The sequence below is a fragment of the Paroedura picta genome, chromosome 4 (assembly GCF_049243985.1).
Source record: "Paroedura picta isolate Pp20150507F chromosome 4, Ppicta_v3.0, whole genome shotgun sequence".
In the NCBI taxonomy this organism is placed as follows: Eukaryota; Metazoa; Chordata; class Lepidosauria; order Squamata; family Gekkonidae; genus Paroedura; species Paroedura picta.
This window is the reverse complement of record NC_135372.1, coordinates 123603083-123624967: the sequence shown is the minus strand read 5'-3', so window position 1 is coordinate 123624967 and position 21885 is coordinate 123603083. Positions and strand designations below refer to the sequence as shown.

General features: G+C 48.8%; 1 protein-coding gene and 1 long non-coding RNA gene across 2 annotated transcripts; one reads left to right on the top strand and one right to left on the bottom strand.

Moving 5' to 3' along the window:
* Nucleotides 1-815: 815 nt before the first annotated feature.
* Nucleotides 816-12908, top strand: KCNK15 (potassium two pore domain channel subfamily K member 15). Its single transcript, XM_077335492.1, has 2 exons — nucleotides 816-1406; nucleotides 11882-12908. The coding sequence occupies exons 1-2, from the start codon at nucleotides 1124-1126 to the stop codon at nucleotides 12796-12798; spliced, it is 1200 nt and encodes a 399-aa protein (XP_077191607.1). The 5' UTR covers nucleotides 816-1123; the 3' UTR covers nucleotides 12799-12908.
* LOC143836323 (uncharacterized) lies at nucleotides 9583-21195 on the bottom strand. Its single transcript, XR_013230572.1, has 3 exons — nucleotides 21087-21195; nucleotides 11867-12036; nucleotides 9583-9822 (listed from the first exon to the last, which is right to left on the bottom strand). It is a non-coding gene; the product is annotated as an uncharacterized LOC143836323 (long non-coding RNA).
* Between the last annotated feature and the right edge of the window lie 690 nt (nucleotides 21196-21885).

Genomic DNA, 21885 nt, shown 5'->3' with positions numbered 1-21885 from the left:
CCCCCTAGTTGAAGTGTTCCAAAGATCCTGAAAACATGCACTCTGATTTGTGTGGGTTTGGTTAACCTCAATGAAGCGTATTAGATGGCATTCATTTTCTGGATCTTGTATTGGCCTTATGCAACTGCCGCCCCCTCTGTTTTGAAAATGTCTAAATTTAGCTTTGCTTGAGAATCTGGAGTCTCCGACATGTTCAAAATACCCCACATTAAAATTACATCAAACCAGCAAAAGCTAAACGTCTTGATTTCTGTATCCCTCCCCTCATCCTACAGGGGGTGGCTTGTTCCTGAATCCACCCCACCCCACCCAGGCCTGGTGGATGAGCTCTGTTTCACAGGCCCCATGGAACTGGGGAAGTTCCAATAGAGTCCGCAGCTCTTCTGGGAGCTCATTCCACCAGATAGGGGCCAGGACTGAAAAGGCCCGGGCTTTGGTCGAGACCAGACCTAATGCAATGGCAGAGGCGGGCAAAGGCGCATCCTCTCTGCTCCTCTCTGGCCTGGGACGCCCCGCCGCCCGTGAGATCGTTCTAAGTCGACGGCCCGTTCTTCTTCGGCGCCTTCCTGCGTCGCTCCACCTCTCCCTTGCGAAATCTCACAGCCGCCTGCTCTGCAAGAGAGGCGTGCAGGAGCCACAGTTCTCCTCGCTCTCTCTATTATTACCTTTTAATCAGCACGTTGACTGAGGCGCACAGGAGCTCCCGGCAGGCTCTTTCGCACCCCAAGCGCAGCCGCGGCCAAAGCTCCGGAGAGAGGCGCCAAAGGGCCGGCAGGGCTGAGGGCTCGGAGCCGGGGCTCCAGCGAGAGCTTCGGCTGGTCCGCCGAGGGTGTGGCTTGCGAGCGGCTCAGCAGCCCGCCCCTTCCCCTCCTCCTCCTCGCAGGCGGCGCGGCCAAGTGGAGGCGTGGCGGCGGGCGGCGGGCGCACGCGGGAAGTGGGAGCGCTTCTGCCGCTGCCTCTCCGGCCAGGACCGCTCGCTCGCTCGCTCGCTCGCTGCGTGTCGTGGGCCGGCGAGGCGGGCTGGGAGGAGCGGGCCATGCGGGCCGGAGGCTCGGGCGCCCTGCGCGGCGGTGCCGTGCGGCGCCCCGGCTGACGCCGCCGCCCGGGCCGGCCCCCGCTCGCCATGAAGCGGCAGAACCTGCGCACGGTCTCGCTGATCGTCTGCGTGTTCTCCTACCTGCTGGTGGGCGCCGCCGTCTTCGACGCGCTCGAGTCGGAGGCCGAGACGGGCCACAGGCGCCTGCTGGAGCAGAAGCGGCTCGACCTGCAGAGGAAGTACAGCTTCTCCAGCGACGACTACCGCGAGCTCGAGCGGCTCGTGCTGCGGGCCGAGCCCCATCGAGCCGGCAGGCAATGGAGGTTCGCCGGCTCCTTCTACTTCGCCATCACGGTCATCACCACCATCGGTGAGTGCGCGTCCCTCCCCTACTGGGCACGGCGGGCGGGCGGGCGGGCGGTGGGAGGGCGCCCGGATCTCCATCGCCTCGGGGCTGTTCCTGGGGGGGGGGGGGCGACTCCAGGGGTGCCGACCAGGCTGCCTCGTGCAGAAACGAAAAATCCACGGTCCAGGGAATTGATTGGCTTAAAATGAAAAGCATGGTTGCTTCAGCCTTTGCAAAACTGCCTGCAGAGACCATCAGGATGCGCCCATGGCTGAATGACAGTAGCGCCTGGCTGGGTCATTTTGCCTTAATGCAATATTGCCTGGGTTTTGGTTCTTTTCCAGATCAAGTCTACCTTGCCTGACACACTCTCTCTCTTTCTGTCTCTCTCTTGCAAGACTCCAAGTCTGTAACTAGTCATAAGCTTTTGGGAGGGGCTGTGGCTCAGTAGTAGAGCATCTGCTTGGGTGCAGTCAATCCCTGATCTCCACTTGGGTGAGGTGCAAGAGCTCTGCCTGAGACCCTCAAGGGTTGCTGCCAGTCGGAGTGGACAGCAATCCCCTTGATGGGCTTGCTCCCTATAAGGCAGCTTCATGTGTGTTCATTGTCAGTGGGTGGAATCTTAGATGTCTTATTTGGGGGGGGGGGGGGCGATGCACATTGGGACTAAAAATCCCAACTTCAAGATGGGGCTAATGGGATCTGAACTCGCTAGACTAAGTGGGGAGAAGATCTTGGGGTCGTAGTGGGTAACTCAGCGAAGGTGTCAACCCAGCGTGCTGCAGCACTGTAAAAAACAAACTCTGTATTAGGTATTATTGATTCCTCTGTATAGATCTATGTGCAGCCTCATTTGGAATACTGCACCCTTTTCTGGTCACCGTATGTCAAAAATGACAATGGAGATCTGGAAAAAGTGCAGCGGGCAACCAACACGATAAGGAGGTTGCCGCACCTTCCCTAAAAGGAAAGGCTGAAGAGTCTGGGCTTTTCAATTTAGAAAAGAGACAACTAAGGGGCGCATGGGAGAGGTTTATGAGAGTACACATTGGGTGGAGAGCATTGACAGAGAAATGTTTCTCCCTTCCCCAAATACTAGCTCTTGAGGGCACCCAATGAAGCTGATGGGCAGTAGGTTCAGAATATAGATAAAACAAAACACTTCTTTACACAGAGCAATTAAAATGTGGAATTTGCTGCCATAGGAATAAACAGCTTTAATGAGGATGAGATGACAGAGATTTATCCTCTATGAATGTCTACTAGTTGTGGTGACAGAGGAGAACCTCCATATTCCTTGGCAGTAATCTTTTGACTCTCAGAGCCAGGGGACAACATCCGGGGACAGCCTTGGCCTCTAAGCCATGTTGTTGGCAGCCCAGAGGAACCGGTCGGCCACCGTATGAGACAGGATGCCAGAGCTAATGGACCATTGGTCTGATCCAGTAGGGCTCTTCTTTTGTTGTTCAGCAGTATTTGGCCACTGATTCCATGGTGGACTGTGGTTTCCCTTTTGCCCACCTCTGTTTTTGTGCATCAACCCGCCAGCCCACATTTCAGCCTGAATTTCACCTGGTATTTACATTTGTTTATTGATAAAATTTATACCTTGCCTCTCTGCCAGGTCAGGGTCACCAGAGTGGCTCACAGATTAAAGACATACATAATGAACTAGGTAGCCACAGTAGATTTGGGTCCAGTAGTTCCTTAGGGATTAACAACATTTTCAAGGTATACTGTTGGTCTCCGGGACATGAATCTTGTATGGCAGAGCAATACGGCTGTCCCCTGAGCTTAGGTAGGTAAAGGACTACCTACATCGAACTACCTCTGAGTATGCACAAAGTGCTTTTCGCTTTGATGGGAACAGGATTTTCTTCTTACAACTACAAGGAAGACCCCACAACTAACGTGAGGAAGGAGCTTGGTTCAGTATTTTCATTCAAGGGTAGCAAATGGTGGAGAAGACCTCTTCACCTGACCCTGGAGAGACACTACTTGTCACAGTGGAAACAGCAGAGCAGAATGGGCCAAGGCTCTGATTCAGTATAAGATTGCTCCATCTGTTCTAGAGCTCTGAAGCTTTTCATTTGGGAAATTCCCGCTGCAGATGCTCCCACCGGTAAGGACAGGTTAGTTTCTCCTTGACTTCTGAGCTGTGGGAAACCATCCCCACTCCTTTACTCCTAGCCTTCTCTCTAAACTTTGACTCTTGCTTTGTTCCAGCTCAACATACCTTGAGGTGACTGACTGTGTCACAATGTGCCATTGTGATGTATGGCACCACTGTTCCAGGACTAGCAGATCTGCTTGCTTACTACATGAATTATAGCTTCTGCAATTCTCCCTTACCCTATCCCATTCTTGTATCTTGCAGATGAAGAACTAATATCACGAAGACCACCAATGTACACCTATGTTAAATAGTTGGACAGGGTCATTGTGTCACGTCTTGCTTTTGTCTTGGGCACCAACATGGCTTGGCCCATCCCAGGCACCATTGTGCGAGTGTCCCACACCCCATGTTTCCAGTACGGGGGATTTCCTCCTCTTTCGATCACCCTCCTACAATGTTAGACTATATGCACATTATTATGCCAAAAACACGTTTCCTTTTTGGCACTTGAATACATATGTGCATGCACAAAATCCCTCTAGCTGGAATGGTTTTTATATAAAAGGGCTTATTGTAGCTAGGCGCGGAACAGACATCGTGTCTTTGTAACTTTCTCCTGTATTCTGAGTTCCTTGGGGGAGGGATGAGATCATCATAGCAGGAGATGATGGGTGAAATCTATGTGGGGCCAAGATGGAGGGGGAGGGCCTTGGTGCTTAAAAAAATTACTGCACTCTTCTGCCAAACAGCTCCAAGGGGCTGCGAAGGCCTTCCATCCAGACAGTTCTATGGGTGGATTCCTTTAGAGTTAGGTATTCAAAAGAGAAAGGGGAACTTTATTTTTGTACCCTGATTTTTACTGCACAAACTAGTCTCAAAGCAGCTTACAATCGCCTTCCTTGTGAGGTAGGTGGGGCTGAGAGAGCTCTAAGAGAACTGATGTGCGAGAACAGTTCTAAGAGAACTACAACTGGCTCAATGTCACCCAGCTGGCTGCATGTGGAGGAGGAGTGGGGAATAGGCCATGTGTGCTTCGTCAGAAAAATGTCCAAATCAGGGCTGCTTTGGACACAGATCAGCTGAATATGATCTAAGACGGCAAATGCCATAGATTTGTATGGCCGAATCACAGCTGTCCGAATCTGTCAGAGCTCTCTCAGCCCCACCAATCTCTCAGAATGTCAGGTGTGGAGAGAGGAAGAGAAGGCAACTGTAAGCCACTTTGAGACTCCCTCGGGTAGTGAAAAATGGGGCATATGCCCGGCGCAAATGGATTGTCTTTTTGCATGCCAGGCATTATTAATGGTTTTTTTCTGCCTGCCACTGCCCCTGTCCACTTTGCCAGTAGCAGGCATCTGCTCTTTCTGTTGTGATGTTTGGTGGGCCTCCAGGTCCCATCTGGAGGCTGGCATCCCTTGACTCATAGTGGTGCTGTGAGATTCCCCACCACCACCTTGTCAGGTATCCCCTCCTCTCCAGGGGAATTCAGGTGAGCTCTGTATGGACTGTGTTGTGATTTCAGTGAGTCTCCAGTTCTCATCTGGAGGTTGGCAGCCAAGAATTGCCGGGTTAGCCAGCCACAGCCCTCCCCTGCAGCTCTGGCATGCATCCCTTTTCTCCAGGGGAGGTGATGGGAACTGCTGTCTGTGTGAAGATGAACTGCAATTCCTGTTTATTCCCAGGAGTAATACATTAGACTCTGTTCTGATCATAAATTCTCTCCATTGTAAATAATGGCCCATTACGTCCTATGGTGAGAATTCAAGATCAGAATAGAGAGTCTACTTTTTCTCATGTTTAGATATAATGGAGGTCGGATGGGGAGCCCCTAGAATTGGACCTCCTGGTCCAATTTTTTTTGAAACTTGGAGAGGAGTCAGAGAAAAGGCTGCCTGAAGCTACCCTGAAAGCTTGGAGTCTCTAACTCAACCCCCTAGGCCGCGGGAAAGACGGAAACCTGAAAGGTCCCATTAAAGTCAATGGCTCTTTAATGGTCCAAATCAAAACGGTCCACATTTTTTGGGGGGAGTGCATGCCTTGGGGAATCAAACCTGGTCCTCCAGATTAGAGGCTGTCTCTCTTCACCACTGCACCAAGCTGGCTCTGTTCTTTGAGCTTACCCTACCTGCCTCATCTGAGATCTGTCGGAAGGTGATTTCACACATGACATTTGCCCCTCCACAGGTACAGGAGAGAGGGGAAAGACATATCTATACACGCCATGGTCTTGGTGGTGGAAAGTGCTATCAAGTCACAGCTTGCCTCGTAGAGTTTTCAAGGCAAAGGAAAAACATAGGTCCTTTTCCATTGCCAACCTCTGCATAGCGGCCCTAGACTTTTCTGGGGGTCTCCAATTCCAGTACCAACCAGGGCTGATCCTGTTTAACTTCTGAGATTTGGTAAAATCAGGCTAATTACATTGGTCTAATTTCCTGCGTGTCCACATACTGGGATCCTAAAACACAGTTTTTAAGCCTGTATCCTTGCAGTAGCAAGCTCATAGTCTTGTGTACAGTGGTATACATATAGTGTTTTCCCCATTCAGGCAGAACTTAGTGCCTGAAGCAACCTAAAAGGGGCAGAAAACAGGCATCCCTGTAGTGAATTCTGCCCATTGGGTAAATGAACACTTTTCAGGATATGTACGGATATGGTGAGTCTTCTTCACTGAAGGCAAATTAGGTGTGGATGGATTGTACCCAGAGTGAAAGTCCGTGCCGTAGATCACAGTGCATTTCTCTTTCTGTTTACTTGGCTCGCCTATTTAAAGCTGACAAGAGTTATTTCTGAGACTTGAAGGTGCTATGAGCAAGGTGTTACTGCCCACAGTGTGTTCGCACTTCCTGTTATAGCCTGTGAGAATCTGGCACAACTTCTTTTTTTTGTGCCTTGCCAGCCTGAAAAAATAATTGGACCAGAAGTAAAAACTGGCTGAAGGAAAGGCTTTTGCGTTCCATGGGTAACAATAGTTCTGTGCGGTACTTTCAGCTCCCTTAATCCCTCTAGCCTAAAGTTCTGGAAGCTTTGCTTCAGAATTCGAAGTCCTCATTTAGTTACCTGGAAGGATAATTTCCAGTTGAACTTCTAGCTCCCCAATTATGGATGGCTGCTAGGGGGAGAGGCTAAGTCAAGGCTACGCTGGTGAGTGGATGCACAAATAATCCCTTTGCACGTTATCGTAATTGGTTCATTCCCATTGCAATCCTAAATAGAGTTACATTGTTCAGGACTGCACTTTCACCCCAGGTATCTGTTGTTTCTAGCCAAGCCACACTTCAGCAAGAAGAGTCAAAGCAACTTTTTAATTTGACAATGAAAATTTTGGCCTTCCCAGTGGCATTGTAATGTTGTTGTGGAAATATAGGAGAATATGCACAGGCTGATTCATGTTGGATCTCTGTAGGTTTAGGTTGGCTGTGTGCAGGATCTGTGGACTGCGGAAATGGGAATTGGCCACTAAACTCAGCCTGCTGAGAATTTGGGGTTAGATTTAAATCAAAGAACAAGTTTCTAGGCTAGGAGGTCTCCAAGGTCATTTCTGGTGCTTGCCAACTGTTTTTAGGGAATGGGTGGGGCTTGGTAGGGGGTTTGGCCCAGCAAGGCTCCTGGTAGACTACTGGGGATTTGACCGGCTGTGCAGATTCCTTTTTAAAAATTGCTTTGGCAGCAACTGCCACCACAGCACAAGGATTTGCACTGTTACTGAAGAGAAGCTGCAGCAATCATTTTAATGGCCGGCACCACTTCCTGTGGCAGGGAAGTTGTTGCTATGCCCACCATGTTGTGTCAGGATTCCAAGTGTACCCACAGAAAAGGATGGGGACCTGCATTCTAGATCTTGTAAGATAAGAACATAAGAAGAGCCCTGCTGGATCAGGCCAGTGGTCCATCTAGTCCAGGATCTTGTCTTGCAAAGTGACCAGCAGTTCCCCTGGACAGCCAACAACATCTTAGTTGCCCTCCTCTGTACTTTTTCCAGCACTGCAATGTTGTTTTTTGAGATACGGTGGCCAGAAAAGTAAATGGTGACCAGAAAATGAAGCTGGCACCTAGATATTGCCTCCTGGCTCTGGGATTCAGAGGGTTAGTGCTTCTGAGTGTGGAGGTTCCCCTCAGTCACCTTAGTAGCCATTGGTAGTTTTACTCTCCGTGAATTTGTCTATTTCCCTTTTAAAGCTGTTTATTCTTGTGGCCATCACTACACCCTCTGGCAGCGAATTCCATTTTTTAAAAAAAAATCACTCTATATGGAAAGTTGTGAGCTTAAATGGACTCCGGGGAATGGTAGAGGACAGGAAGGCCTGGAGGATCATTGTCCATGGGGTCACGATGGGTCGGACACGACTTCGTACCTAACAACAACAACATATGGAAAGTAGTAAAGTTTGCAGGAGGGGACTGGTGAAACCGCAGGAGATAGAGGCTCAACCGTGCAGGACATTGGGGGGTTTTGCATAGCTCTTTGAAAGACGTTCCGCCCCATTATCATTAGAAGAATAAATTATGCAAACAAGTAAATATAATGATTTTCTTAGTTTGCATGAGTCATTGAATGTTTTATTTTTGCCTGAGTGCAGATGATAGAAGAGTAAAACCCCTGCAGGATGACGGATTACATTCTTCTGTAAAGTAATATTTTAGAGAATACTTATGCAGTTTTGCAGGGGGATAGTTTAGATCAGCATTTCTCAGCTTTTTTTTTTTTTTCTCCTGTCGAGAAACCCCTGAAACATTTTTCAAGCTTCAAGAAACCCCAGAAGTGCTGTGATTGTGCAGAATATGGTTGGGAACCATAGCTGTATACACACACACACACACACACCCAGGGCCCCTCCCCTTCCCACCCCTTCCAGAGCCATCACTGGCCATTCTGGGAGGGAAGGGGTGGGTGGGTCGACGTGACCATATATGGTCATATCACCGGATAAATGTTTAACAAATTTAAAAATATATATAAAAACAATTCCCACCCATTCGGATCAAGAAACCCTGGTTGAGAAAGCTTGGTTTAGATTGCCTTTTTTAAATTTTTGAAGTTTATAATCTGCATTCCTACCTAACAGTGGTCAGAGGAGTTTAAATAGTCCATGGCATTCCGTTAAGTACAAAAAAGGCATGAAAATCCCTATAATGCTGCTTAGAGCCTGCATAAAAGGCAGCAGACTGTCTCCCACATCCAACAACCCATGAAAGCAGGAACAAACAAAGGATTATAGCACTTTTATCTTCCAAGTTTTAGAACTTATTAAAGCCTAGGAGTCTTCCCTGGTGAAAGTCTGGTACACTTTGTCAGCAAAGTAAACAAGGTTGACCTGCATGACCTTGTCAAGCCCCAGCCTTCTTTGAAATACACTGGATTTTGGAACAACTTAACAGTGCAAAACTTCTTTCTATGCCCATTGGCTTTAGTGGCCTATGGTATGACTGTTTATGATTGCACACTGACCTATTATGTACAGCAGTGGCCGTGCTGGACTGCTGCTAAAGCATTATGGTGGAGCAGTGTGCTCCACTGTTTTTTGTATCCCCATGGGGGATGCATTTCAGTGATGCAAGCTGTTGCACTGCTTTCTGCATCCCCATAGGAGACACACAGCTCCATGCTAAAATGCCACCCCCACCCCCAGGGAATGCAGCCTCAGCGGAAAGGTTCCACTGTGCAGGTGAGTGACAGGTTTTAAAAATTTTACCCAAAGGTCGGATTGCATTCTCATGCAATCCCGCCTTCCTGCAAAATACCAAAACAAACCCCCATTTTACCCCATGGTGCCATGAAATGGTGTGGAGACAAGTGGGGCTTTTTTGGTCCCTTCCCAGCCACCGTAGTACAGGGAGGAGCTGAGCCTTCCAGGCCATGGGCCATCGGAAGTGCTACAACGGGCAATGGCCGGGAGGGGGCTGGGCTCATGGCAACATCATGCATAAGTGGGGATTAGCCCAGCTGCCATGCTGCTGCCATCCCAGCCTTTCATCCCCATGCATAATCGGTCACTGTATATCAAGCATAGTGCCTTGTGGAATGAACACCTGCTTGAAACTGCAAAGTCCACATGCTTGAATGTTCAAGGGAATGTATCTCTTTTCTTCCACACACCCTGATCTTCTATCCAGTTCTGTTGCAACAGATTATCCACAAGTCAGTCCCATACTGTTCCATGGGGCCACGTAGATCCCCGATAAGATTGTAACCTTAATTACCTGGGTATAGCAGTGGTCATCAGCTTTTGTTATACTCTCACAGTTTAATGATGCTAGTGGAATTTTTGATGTGTCAGATTTCCTCGGGCTGCCTGCACATGCTCATCTTCGTTTGTTTATCTGACACTTTAAAAACAAGAACAGGAAGTTTAAACGTATTGTTGGTGGAGGGGTACCTTTACCAGAGAAGTGAAGCTGGCCTCAACTAGAGCTAGATATTTCTCTGCCCTGGCACTAAAGGTAAAGGTATCCCCTGTGCAAGCACCGAGTCATGTCTGACCCTTAGGGTGACGCCCTCTAGTGTTTTCATGGCAGACTCAATACAGGGTGGTTTGCCAGTGCCTTCCCCAGTCATTACCGTTTACCCCCCAGCAAGCTGGGTACTCATTTTACCGACCTCGGAAGGATGGAAGGCTGAGTCAACCTTGAGCCGGCTGCTGGGATCGAACTCCCAACCTCATGGACAGACAGCTTCAGACAGCATATCGCTGCCTTACCACTCTGTGCCACAAGAGGCTCTTACGCTGCCCTGGCACTAGCCTGGTGGAATACTCTCTCATGTGAGATCAGGGCCCTGCAGGACTTAAAGCAGTTCTGCAGGGCCTGCAAGACCACTGAGGTCCATAGAACATCAATGCAACTGGCCTCCCAACACACGCATAGAAATAACATCTAGCTGCCCTAGAGAGGCAGCATTGTAGCACTTTATTCCTCTCTCACACACATTTGTGTAAGGGCAAAAGCTTCTAGCCTTTTAAATTCTAGTACTTTTAACATGCTGGTGTTAATAATATTAAATGTCTAACAGAATTGTATTATGTTTTGACTGAATATGTTGTGGTGTTGCAAACTGCCTTGAGCCCTTGGGGAAGGGAGGCATAGAAATTAAATAAATATCTGCATTAAATGTTCTTAAATAATCACAAGCAATTCTGAGCGTCACTCATACTAAAAGCAGCCAAAGGGTGCTTGTAAATGGTTCGTCATCTTCTTGGAGTGTCTCAAGGATCTATCCTGGGTCCTCTGTTGTTCAACATAAATGATTTGGATGAAGGAATTGGGGGGGGGTGCTTATCAAATCTGCAGATGATACTAGAGTGGGAGGGGTAGCAAACACACCAGAAGACAGAATCAGAATATAAGATGATCTTGACAGGCCAGAAAACTGAGCTAAAATGAATGGAATGAATTTCAATATTGATAAATGTAAAGTTCTTCATATAGGTAGGAAAAATCATATCCATCATTATAGGATGGGCGAGACTTGTCTTGGCAGTAATACATGTGAAAAGGACCTGGGGGTGTTAGTAGACCATACACTGAACATGAGTCAGCAGTGTGAATCAGTAGCTAAAAAGGCAAATGGGATTTTAGGCTGTATTGAAAGAACTATAGTGTCCAGATTAGGCGTGGTAATGTTACCGCTTTACTCCACTCTGGTAAGACCTCACTTGGAGTACTGTGTTTAGTTTTGGGCACCACAACTGAAGAAAGATGCAGAGAAACTGGAGCGTGTCCAGAGGAGGGCGACGAAGATGGTGAGGGGTTTGGAGACCAAGACGTATGAGGAAGGTTGAGGGAGCTTGGTCTGTTTAGCCTGGAGAGAAGACGATTAATAGGTAGTATGATAAACATCTTCAAATACTTGAAGGGCTGTCATAGAGAAGATGGAGCAGTGTTGTTGAATCTGTTGAATCTCCTGCCCCAGCTGCACTCATGTTGTCAAGCATTCCTTATTTTTTAGTGCAAAATCACACCCGTTTCAATGAGTTCATCTATTTTATTGTTCGCCCTTTTTTCATATCTGGTCCTTGTTTTGATTAATCATTGTTGAAATGGAAAATTAGTGGGTTTGTTTTTGGGCGAGAGTGGTGCTATTATCTGTGTGCCCTCACCCCATAAAACCACCCCCTCCGTGCTCTTAGGAAATCTGGTCCGTTAGAAGTGGGTTAGACCGCATCTTCTTTCTATAGCTCGGCATCAGACAGCGTAACCAAGAAGAACATCCAGTCCCTGAAACTAGTAATTATATCCTGCATTGCTTATCATCTTGTGCCCCCGCAGAGCAATACAATGGCCAGAAATAGGGATTACTCTGAAAGCTCTTGATGTAGATTATTCCCCCATTGCTTTCTTACAGTATAGATAATGTGTTTTCTCTTTCTCTTACCTTCTCGTGCTGCAGGTTATGGGCATGCTGCACCTGGGACCGACGCGGGCAAAGTTTTCTGCATGTTCTATGCAATTCTGGGCATCCCACTCACCCTGGTTATGTTCCAGAGTCTCGGCGAACGCATGAACATTCTGGTCCGGATGTTGCTGAAGAAAATCAAGAAGTGCCTGGGCATGAGGCAGACAACGGTCTCCATGAAAAACATGGTCGTGGTGGGCTTCCTATCCTGCATGGGGACCCTGGGCATCGGGGCCGCGGCCTTCTCCTACTTTGAAGGCTGGACCTTTTTCCACGCCTTCTACTATTGCTTTATAACGTTGACCACCATCGGGTTTGGGGACTTTGTGGCCCTGCAGAAACACGAAGCGTTGCAGAAGAAGCCCCCTTACGTGGCTTTCAGCTTCATGTACATCCTGGTGGGCTTGACGGTGATCGGGGCCTTCCTGAACTTGGTGGTGTTTCGATTTTTGATCATGAACTCGGAAGACGAGAGGCGGGATGAGGAAGAGAGAGCCTCCCTGAGGAGAGCCCGGAATTACATCAACCTGAAACCCAGGGAAGACAATAGGAGCCAAAGTGATATTTTGCTCCCCATAGAAGACCGGACGAGTCAAATGAACCTCATCCCACTGATGCAAGAAGACCCCGAGAGGCAGAGGGGCAGGTCCTCAAACTCCACCACCAGAGTCCCTTCCTTTTGTACGTGTCTGTGCTACAGGCCACGGCTGAGCAGGAGTCCAGATCCTTCCCACCCAGAGGCCTTCAGCTGCCATACCAATCTGGTATACTACAATTCCATTTCTTACAAAATCATGGAAGTCTCCCTGGGTGGTAAGGACCATACCGGCTTGTCTTCTCCCAGGAGCACCGTATCGTCCAACAGCCCCAGCTGCCAGGAGCATCCCCGATTGCGGAGGAAGTCTATCTGAAGTGTGCATGCTCTTTCAAACTCTTTCTTTTTTTAAAAAACCCTGTTTTATTCGGAGCTGTGTTCTGCTATTGAACCTGTCTTTTGATGATAAATTATTACATGAGAGATTGGGTGGTTGTGATTTGCCCTCTTTTTCGTCTCCTTGGCCTTCCCTTCCCCGGCACACTCTGAAAATGACTACACAAGCTCACACCCTGCCAGTTTCCTAATGCGCCACAATGAGCAATGCTTTTTAAAGACTAATGGTGAATAATAGTTTCTCCCAGCAGAGCTTGTCAAAATGTTTGCTGTCGAAATAAGCTTTCAGGGGATCCAAAGAATAGAACCCCACAGCGCACGCAAGTTTCTGTGCCATCTGTAGAAAGCTCTAATTATTCCCTGGGGCTAATTTTATATATTTTCTGTATTTTCCCCTCCCCATGCAGAATAGTAAGGTCTTTGATACTGATCTGTGGTTAGAACAGTGACCCATGAAAAAGATTATTCTCCTCATTCAGCAGTGTAGATTAGTTTTGAACACATGAGCCTTATACTGAGTCAGAACACTAGTTTGCCAAGCTGGGTATGGTTCACCATTGACTCCTCAGGATCTCTGGTAAAGGTCTTTGACATCGCCTGTCACTTGATCCTTTTTACTTCAGATGCTGGGGATTGAGCCTGGGAATTTTTGCTGGCATAGCAGATGCTCTGCTGCTGAACCTGCTTGCCGTCCTCTTGTGGCAGCCATTTTGTGACATGCCCACCACCTCTTGTGGCAGCCATTTTGTGACATGCCCACCACCTCTTGTGGCAGCCATTTTGCAACACGGCCACCTCTGCTGTGTCAAAATTCTGCAGGCTCAAAAAAAAAAGAGACCTCTGGTATAGAGAGTATGCATTAGATTGCAAATACTTTCTTTTAATAACAGTCCAGAAAATTGCTTATGAGGTATTCTTATCTGTGTCCAGTTAAAGGCTGTGTGGCAAATCAAACACTGGTACATGGAATAACTGTGAGTCCTAGTTCCACATCTACCAGGCCTAACATGCAATGGAGACATGGACAAACTGCCTAACACATGTATCTCCAGCCCGGTTGCACTGCCCCTTGCATCTCTAGCACAAAGCGTGTCCTGCGTCTTGGTTCTGGCTTGGTTCCCAGGAGCCTCACTCTCTTTTTTGTTTTGTTTTGTTGTTTTTCCCAAGATCTTGGCTGAGAAACCCTGGCTCGAAGCATTTTCAGCAGCATTACAGATGACTCTGAATGCTGTGCTGGGAGCAAGAGTTTTGCATGCGATAAACATTCAGCTGAACAAGCTGCTCCAGGGGTCCCTGGTCAAGCTACAGCTGAATTCTCTGGCCCACATAGGGTGGAAATAAGCTGCATGGAGCTCCTTTGCTGAAAGCAGCGCCCGGCACGATGTCATGGGAAGAGGGCTTCTCTGCCAGTGATGTGGGTTTTGCACAGAAGATTACCAATTCAGCTTTAAATAATGTACGAGCCTGGGGTTTGTCCGTGCTTTGAATCCCACGTCTTTCATGTCCAGTTCTACCCTTAGCTTGAATGATGCAGCCCTGCTTGCCCCCCGAATTCAGCTTGAATGATGCGGCCCTGCTTGCCCCCCCGAATGATGCAGCCCTGCTTGCTCCACGAATTCATTAGGATCTTGTGCAGGTGACCAAAGGAGAGGCAAAGCCCATTGAGTCTAATGGGATTTTCTCCTCTAGAGCTGCATCCTTAGGCTCCCGGAAATTACCCAAGACCTATTTGGATGGGCTCTTCAAGCCAGACTGTTTTAGGTGAGCCACCTCCTTGCCGCCCTTCCTGAATCTCCCACTGGCTTATCGCTTAGCGGTAGTTGAGGTTTAGAAGAAGAAGAAGAAGAGTTGGTTCTTATATGCCGCTTTTCCCTACCCGAAGGAGGCTCAAAGCGGCTTACAGTCGCCTTCCCTTTCCTCTCCCCACAACAGACACCCTGTGGGGTGGGTGAGGCTGAGAGAGCCCTGATATCACTGCTCGGTCAGAACAGCTTTATCAGTGCTGTAGGGAGCCCAAGGTCACCCAGCTAGTTGCATGTGGGGGAGCGCAGAATCGAACCTGGCTAGTGACCTGGGGGCTCTTCTGAGGACACAGCATCAAAGACACACAGATGGCCGAGTGCTCAAAGGCTTTGCAGAGTTCTGCAGGGAAACAGTGGTGTCTTATTTATTTATTTAGATTTTTATAGCACCCTTCCCTGCGGTAGAAAATGAACAGCACATAAATGCTCTGGTAGAAGAGTAGGTTTTTATACCCCACTTTTTGTCTACTGCAAGGCATCTCAAAGCAGCTTACAATTGCCTTCCCTTCCTCTCCTCACAACAGGTGTCATGTTAGGCAGGTGGGGCTGAGACAGTTTTGAGAGGACTGTGATTAGCCCAAGGTCACCCAGCAGGCTTCATGAGGAGGACGAAGAGGAGGAGTCGGTTTCTAAACCCCACTTTTTTCTACCTTAACGACTCTCAGAGTGGTCTACAATCACCTTCCCTTCCTCTCCCCATAACAGGCACCTTGTAAAGTAGGTGGGGCTGACGGAGGTCTGAGAGAACAGGCCCATGGTCCCCCAGCTGGCTTCATGTGAAGGAGGATTGAGTAATCAAACCCGGTTCTCCAGATTACTTTGCTACCCTTAACTGCTACACCATGCTGGCTTTCTGAAAAGGAAACTTGGCACTTCTGCTGTGGTATGGATGGATTGGGTCTCTCCCCATCCCCACCCCTATCCCCAGTCTCCCAACTCCTTCCTACTAAAGCTACAGTGAATTTCACTATCCGGATACTCCATATTCCTTGGGTGGGTTGATGTGTCTGTGCCTATATTTGTGAGAGACCATGTGGGCCCACACTAGACGGCTGCAAGCCCACCACAACCCTCTCTGAGGCAATCCCAGATAAGAGCATAGGAGATGCATTGGCCTAGGTGTGTGATTGCTGCCAGTCACTGAAGTATTGGGCCCTTTTAATCAATTTAGACAGTAAACATCAAGATGCTTTGTTTGGGATTATTCAAGATTTGGAAACCATCTCACAACGTTGGTGGGAATCCTACTCCACTTTGAAATCAGCAGGCCTGAGGCACTAGGGGAAAAACTGGTAAGATTTCTACAAGGGAACTGGTGTCAGGGCATCTCTGGTTCGCATCCTTGAACTCCAGGTAACCCCCTTAGAATGACAACTTTCCTGATGGTGTGCTTCTAAGCATGAATCCTGATCAGAATCCATCCACCCATGTGCATTGTCAGAGTGTGGGGAAAGGCAGTTTTACTTCACTGCAACCCGAGTTATCGAGTTATGGAGGTGGGAAGAGTTACATGCTCTCCCGTCAGCAGTCCAGGCAGTAAGTAAAGATTCTTCAGAGGCTTCCAAGGCTCTGGTCTGCTTACTGATTTGAGGCACTTGGGTGCTGTGTTTCCATACATAAATTGGCTTACATAGTAATGTATGTGAATGTCTTGACACAAGGAGCTAGAAGGCGGGGAGAAGGCAGCACTGTCCCCCAGAGGACTCACCGCATCGGCTGGCAGTCCAGTCTATGCGGTGATTCCCTGGCCGGGTGAAGCAGCCAATAGGGATTCCCTGGCCGGGCGAAGCAGCCAATAGGCTGTTTGGGCTGGGATGGACACTCTGAGGGGCCAATCAGGCTCCTGATTGGCCCCTCCGAGTTTTTATCCCGGCCAGGGCCCGCCCTAACTCCTCCCAAACAGCCCTTACTCTTTTATTCAGTCCGCGGCACACCACACCTCGGGGCTGTTTATAGATGTATGTATAAATTTGTTAAACATTTATCAGGTAGTATGACCATTTATGGTCCTGTCGACCCACCCTTCCCCTCCCAGAATAGCCAATGATGGGCCTGGAGGCGGTGGGAAGGGGAGGGGCCCAGGTGGGCATGCACACAGCTCTGCTTCCCAGCCGTATTCTGCATGATCACGCCACTTCTAGAGTTTCTCAAAGCCTGAAGAATGTTCCAACAGTTTCTCAACAGTAAATTGAGAAAGGCCTCCCTAGAGCCTTCCTGCCTAATTGCAGGCAAATAGGAGAGACCTCATTTTGATGGCCAACATTCTTACAGGGAAAGACAAGTAGATGTTGTGGACCCCAAGGAAGGTGGGCAGGATGGCAGAAGGCAGGCCTTGTTTGGGGTAGGAGGGTAGGTGAGGGTGCTCCATGAGACACAGGCACAAGAAGAAGAATCCCCAAATTCACTGCCTCTCTGGCTTCCTCGAAGGCTAATCCAGGGCCCATTCCACCCATGTTGGAAAATGCACTTTCCATGTGATCTTGCGGCTGGATTTTCATGTGCAGAACAGGAACCCCTGCTTCTATTTGAATAGCAGATGGGGAAAGGCTCAGGAGCCAGCCAGCTGAGCACCCCGCTCCCCATAGTGCTCTGTGGCTGCGCTGCAAAGGCAAAATGCCTCTGACCTCTCCAGCAATTCTAGCAATGGCTCTGGGCTCAACAGTTGTCAGCTCAAGAGGAGGCCATAGGTGGGGAGGTACTTTCTGCTGCGGTGCTGGCCTGCTTTGAGCTGATCCTGCCCCTGCAGTGCTGGCACAATTCCTAGGGCTTGGCTCTGGCTGCTGCTGGCTGTTAGCTGTTCTCTCCCCCCCCCCCCAGTTTTTTTCAAGAGATTCTCAGAACATGCTGGACAAGTAGGCAAATGAGAGCAAGATGCAAGTCAATAAGGAGATGCACAGTTTTTATAACTGGGTTACAAAAATGAGACGCATGCATTCCAGATCTTTGTGTGTAAATGAAATCTTGGGGTAACTATGGGCTGTAAGCTAAGTATGAGCAGACAATGTGATGTGGAGGTAAAGAAGGGAAATACAGTCTTGGGCTGTATCAACAGAGGCATCCCATCAAAACCACAAGATGTCATAGTCCCATTGTATACGGCACTGGTCAAACCCCACCTGGAGTCCTGTGTGCAGTTCTGGAGGCCTCATTAAAAAAAAAGACATGGACAAAATTGAGAGGTTTCAGAGGAGAGAGACGAGGATGATCTGGGCCCTGGGGACCAAGTCCTGTGAGGAAAGGCTGAGGGACGTGGGGGAATGTTCAGCCTGGATAAGAGGAGGCTGAGAGGGGACTTGATAGCTCTCTTTAAGTATATGAAAGGTTGTCACTTGTAGAAGGGCAGGGAGTATTTCCTGTTGGCAGCAGAGGAGAGGACCCATAGTAATGGGTTGAAACTGCGTGTAGAATCATACTGGTTAGATATCAGGGGAGGGGGATTTCTCGGTCACAGTAGTTCAGCAGTGGAATTGGCTGCCTAAGGAGATGGTCTTCAAGCAGTGGCTGGACAGATACTTATCATGGATGCTTTGGGCTGATCTTGGCCCGTATGTCCCGTATGGCCCGTATGTCCATAGTCCAACTCTATGATTCTATGTAAACTTAGTCCTGTTGGATTTTGGCATTGCCAGAGGGGCACTGGTTCTGCTGAGAACATTGCACTGTTCCAGCTGTTGGGCTGACCTTGCAAAAATGTCCCCTCCCTTCACATTCACTCCAGAGATTCTCTGGGAAATTCTGCATTGTACTGCTGCCTTCCTCTTTTCCTCCATTGGATGGGGCACCTTCTTTGGGTGGCCATCAAATTGGACACCCTGGTCCAATAGTTTTGAAACTTCAAGATTCTTTTTAGGAGAGGCTCCAGCAGCTACATTTCAAATTTCATGGCTCTACCTCAAATCCCACTGGCTCCATTGGGGTATAATGGCACCAAAAATGTTTGGTACATTCATTTTTAAGGCATTGTTTATATTCACAGCTGAATACAGATTAGAGAAACCTGTATCCAGTACAGACAATACTGAAAACTAGGGGTAAGGTCACTGAATGGGGGGTTAGTAAACCTAATGTGCATGCCTCATGAACCTTTCCTCCCTTGTGTCAAGAAACTAATACATGCCTAAACCGCAATTTGGGCTGCCTTAAAACAGAAGGATGCCCTGGGTTAACAGCACTGAATATCACTGGGGGGTTCAAAACGAATGGTACAAAATTAGTTTCAAAGACTAGGATATTAGGCAAACTAGGATGGAATGCATTCACAAGCGTGAGCCTCTGATGCTCTGCCCTGCAAATCTTTGTCTCATGGGCGCGCAAACACCACACGGTTCTGTAGCGTGATAGCTGGAGTGCTCTAGGGATGTGGACGAGGAAGGGTGTGAAGAAGTGATCTATTGTTGATCTCATTGATTATGCCACCACCACAGCCAGGCTGCACCTTTCCCTCCTCTTGTGATTCAGCTGTGTAAAATCCAGAATCCAGGCTAGGCTGGATTCTGGAGATTTTGGATGGGGCATGAAATTGGGGTGGGCAGGTAGTTGTGAGTTCCGGCATTGTGCAGGGGGAGGTTGACTAGATAACCCTGTGTAGTCCCCCTTCCAACTCTATGATTCGAAGTGCTCAGAACAGACATTTCACACTTTCTTTTATGCATGTGATGGGAAGCTCCTTGCATACAACGAGATGCCGTTGCCAGGGCCTGACAAGCTCCCTCTGCTTTGTTGAGCTCGGAAAAGAAAGGATGTGTCTCGATTTGGTGCGCTCGGCTGCCATCTACTGGTCAAAAGGGTGAAGTGCCAATCATTAGCGTCCGAGGGCGAGCAGGAAAGCTGTGAAGTTAACACGCGCATTAACGCAGCATGTTGGGCGAGCTTTCGCGCTCCGCAGAGCTCTTCATCAGGCGGGAAGACACAACAGTTACAAAGAGAGATGACACATTTCTTAGGCTGTTCCGACCTTGTAGGTGTTCACCGAGACCGTTTATGCACTGGGAACTTCACTGCCCCAGCTCCTGTGCAGGTGCACAAATCAGGGGTGGATGACGTGCACCAGGTCAAATGCTCCCCCACGTGGGTGCAGGAAGAGGTGGGGCAACCTGCCACGACTAAAACTCCAGCCTGCAGCCCAGCATGAAACCTCCAGTGCATAAACGGTCCGAGTGATGCAAGCAGGCAGTTGGCTTCGATTTGCTGCTGAGGTGTTGAGTTACAGGATACTTTCTTTTATTCTTGGGGTGTTTTTCTTTGAAATACTGACCCCCCCCCTCCCCGGCTACCCAAAGATTGTCTCAAGGGCAGGAATTCACTGAGAGTTCTTTCCCATGCCTGCCAAATTGATTACCAATTTCTATGACTGTGAGTTGGCCTGAAAAATTAATATCCCGTCTGCAATTAGTTTGCCACAAGGAAAGTAAAAGGAATTTCTTGCTTTGCTGCAGGGTAGAAGTCAAAAAGCGCAACCCAACACAGAGCTGAAATCACTGTCCGTTTATTTAGATGCATTTAAACAGAGGTCTGTGTGGGCTCCTGTTCTTCCCTTTGTCTGTTACGCTGCCGTATTCTAAACAAAACATCCCAGGGCTTGCATGGAACTCTCCCAGGAGGTTGGGAAAATATACAGTGTCTAGTGGGAGACCTGCAAGGGCTTTCAGTGGTCGCTTCACTCTCCTCCTTTTTATATTTACAACAACCCTCTAAGGCAGGGGTAGTCAACCTGTGGTCCTCCAGATGTTCATGGACTACATTTCCCATGAGCCCCTGCCAGCGTTTTCTGGTTCTCTTGCTAGCAGGAAAACAAGGAATTTACCCCCTACTCTTATTCCTGGGCTTATTCCCATGAGGGTCATGATGGTGCAGAATGTCCTTTTGGAAAACAAGCAAGATTGGGAACCAGGGACAAAGAACTCAAAGCCTACCTTCCCCTAAACTTTTTCTGATAACAAGGAGCAGGCCTACGCTGCAGCTTTGAACAAGATTAAGTAAACCAGGCGTAGTCAACCTGTGGTCCTCCAGATGTCCATGGACTACAATTCCCATGAGCCCCTACCAGCAAATGCTGGCAGGGGCTCATGGGAATTGTAGTCCATGGACACCTGGAGGACCACAGGTTGACTATCCCTGCAAATGCTGGCAGTGGCTCATGGGAATTGTAGTCCATGGACACCTGGAGGAACACAGGTTGTCTACCCCTGCAAATGCTGGCAGTGGCTCATGGGAATTGTAGTCCATGGGCATCTGGAGGACCACAGGTTGACTACCCCTGCAAATGCTGGCAGTGGCTCATGGGAATTGTAGTCCATGGACATCTGGAGGACCACAGGTTGACTACCCCTGCAGTAAACAGAATCAGGATTGCGAATGTTCCTTAACAGCTTCCGTGTGGTTCTAAGAGAGAGCTCACAGTTGCCTGACCACGGGCTGATTCTTCAAAGGCAGGGATTAAAGGCACCAGAATCAAAGCCAGACTCACCGCAGGATGACTGGAGAATGTGACGTCCGTGGTGCAGAGTGTTTTGGACACAGAATCAGACACAAGCAGCCAGACGAGGCCCCTGCCTGGGTGTTCTTTGGGGCTATTAGAGGGATCGGGTTGCTAGGCGTTGCTATGGATGCTCAGGCCCATCTGTTGCCTGGCAACCACCAGAAGCCGATGTTCCTTTGGGAAGCTGGGGGACGTGGGGTCTTAGTGGCACATCTGGCTGGTGGCTTTTGTTTGCCGTTGGCACAAAGGAAGGAGCCAAGGGAGGGGGGGGGGGAAAGAGAATTCTCATTCTGTTTCCATTCTCTGTTCCTGTTTCTCCATCCCTTCTCAGGGCCTTTCCCCTCCTGCCCCTGTCCAGTGGGTGAAGGGCCATTCCTCAGCGGTACAGAGACTACAGAGCTGATTGTAAACGCAGGCAGAGTACATTGAGCTCACCACTGGCCTCCCATAGTTAGTGTCACGTGTGAGACAGGATTCATGATAGATGTGAAATCTGGCACGAAGCAGTGTGTTGAACCATAAAGCCTGTCGGTGGATGGTCATGTCTCTTCAACCTGGAAGCAGATGGTAGCTTTCACCATCGGCTTTCCTGGTGCAGTCCCAAGAGGACACCCTGCATAGTAGCTCCTTTGGGCAGTGATTACAGCAGAGAACAGCTGTGTTGGAGTTGGGTGGGGGAGTTGGTGTGGAACTCACTGGATGGCCTTGGATCAGGCCTGTCCCTCTCTCATCCCAACCTACCTCACAGGTTGCCGGAATATGCAAGATCTGCAGTGTGCATAACTGG

What these genes read in the sequence shown, in the direction of transcription:
- KCNK15 (XM_077335492.1), top strand. Translation starts at nt 1,124, where the DNA reads ATGAAGCGGCAGAACCTGCGCACGGTCTCGCTGATCGTCTGCGTGTTC. An exon ending in CACGGTCATCACCACCATCG is followed by an intron (nt 1,407 to 11,881) that starts GTGAGTGCGCGT and finishes CTCGTGCTGCAG; the next exon opens with GTTATGGGCATGCTGCACCT.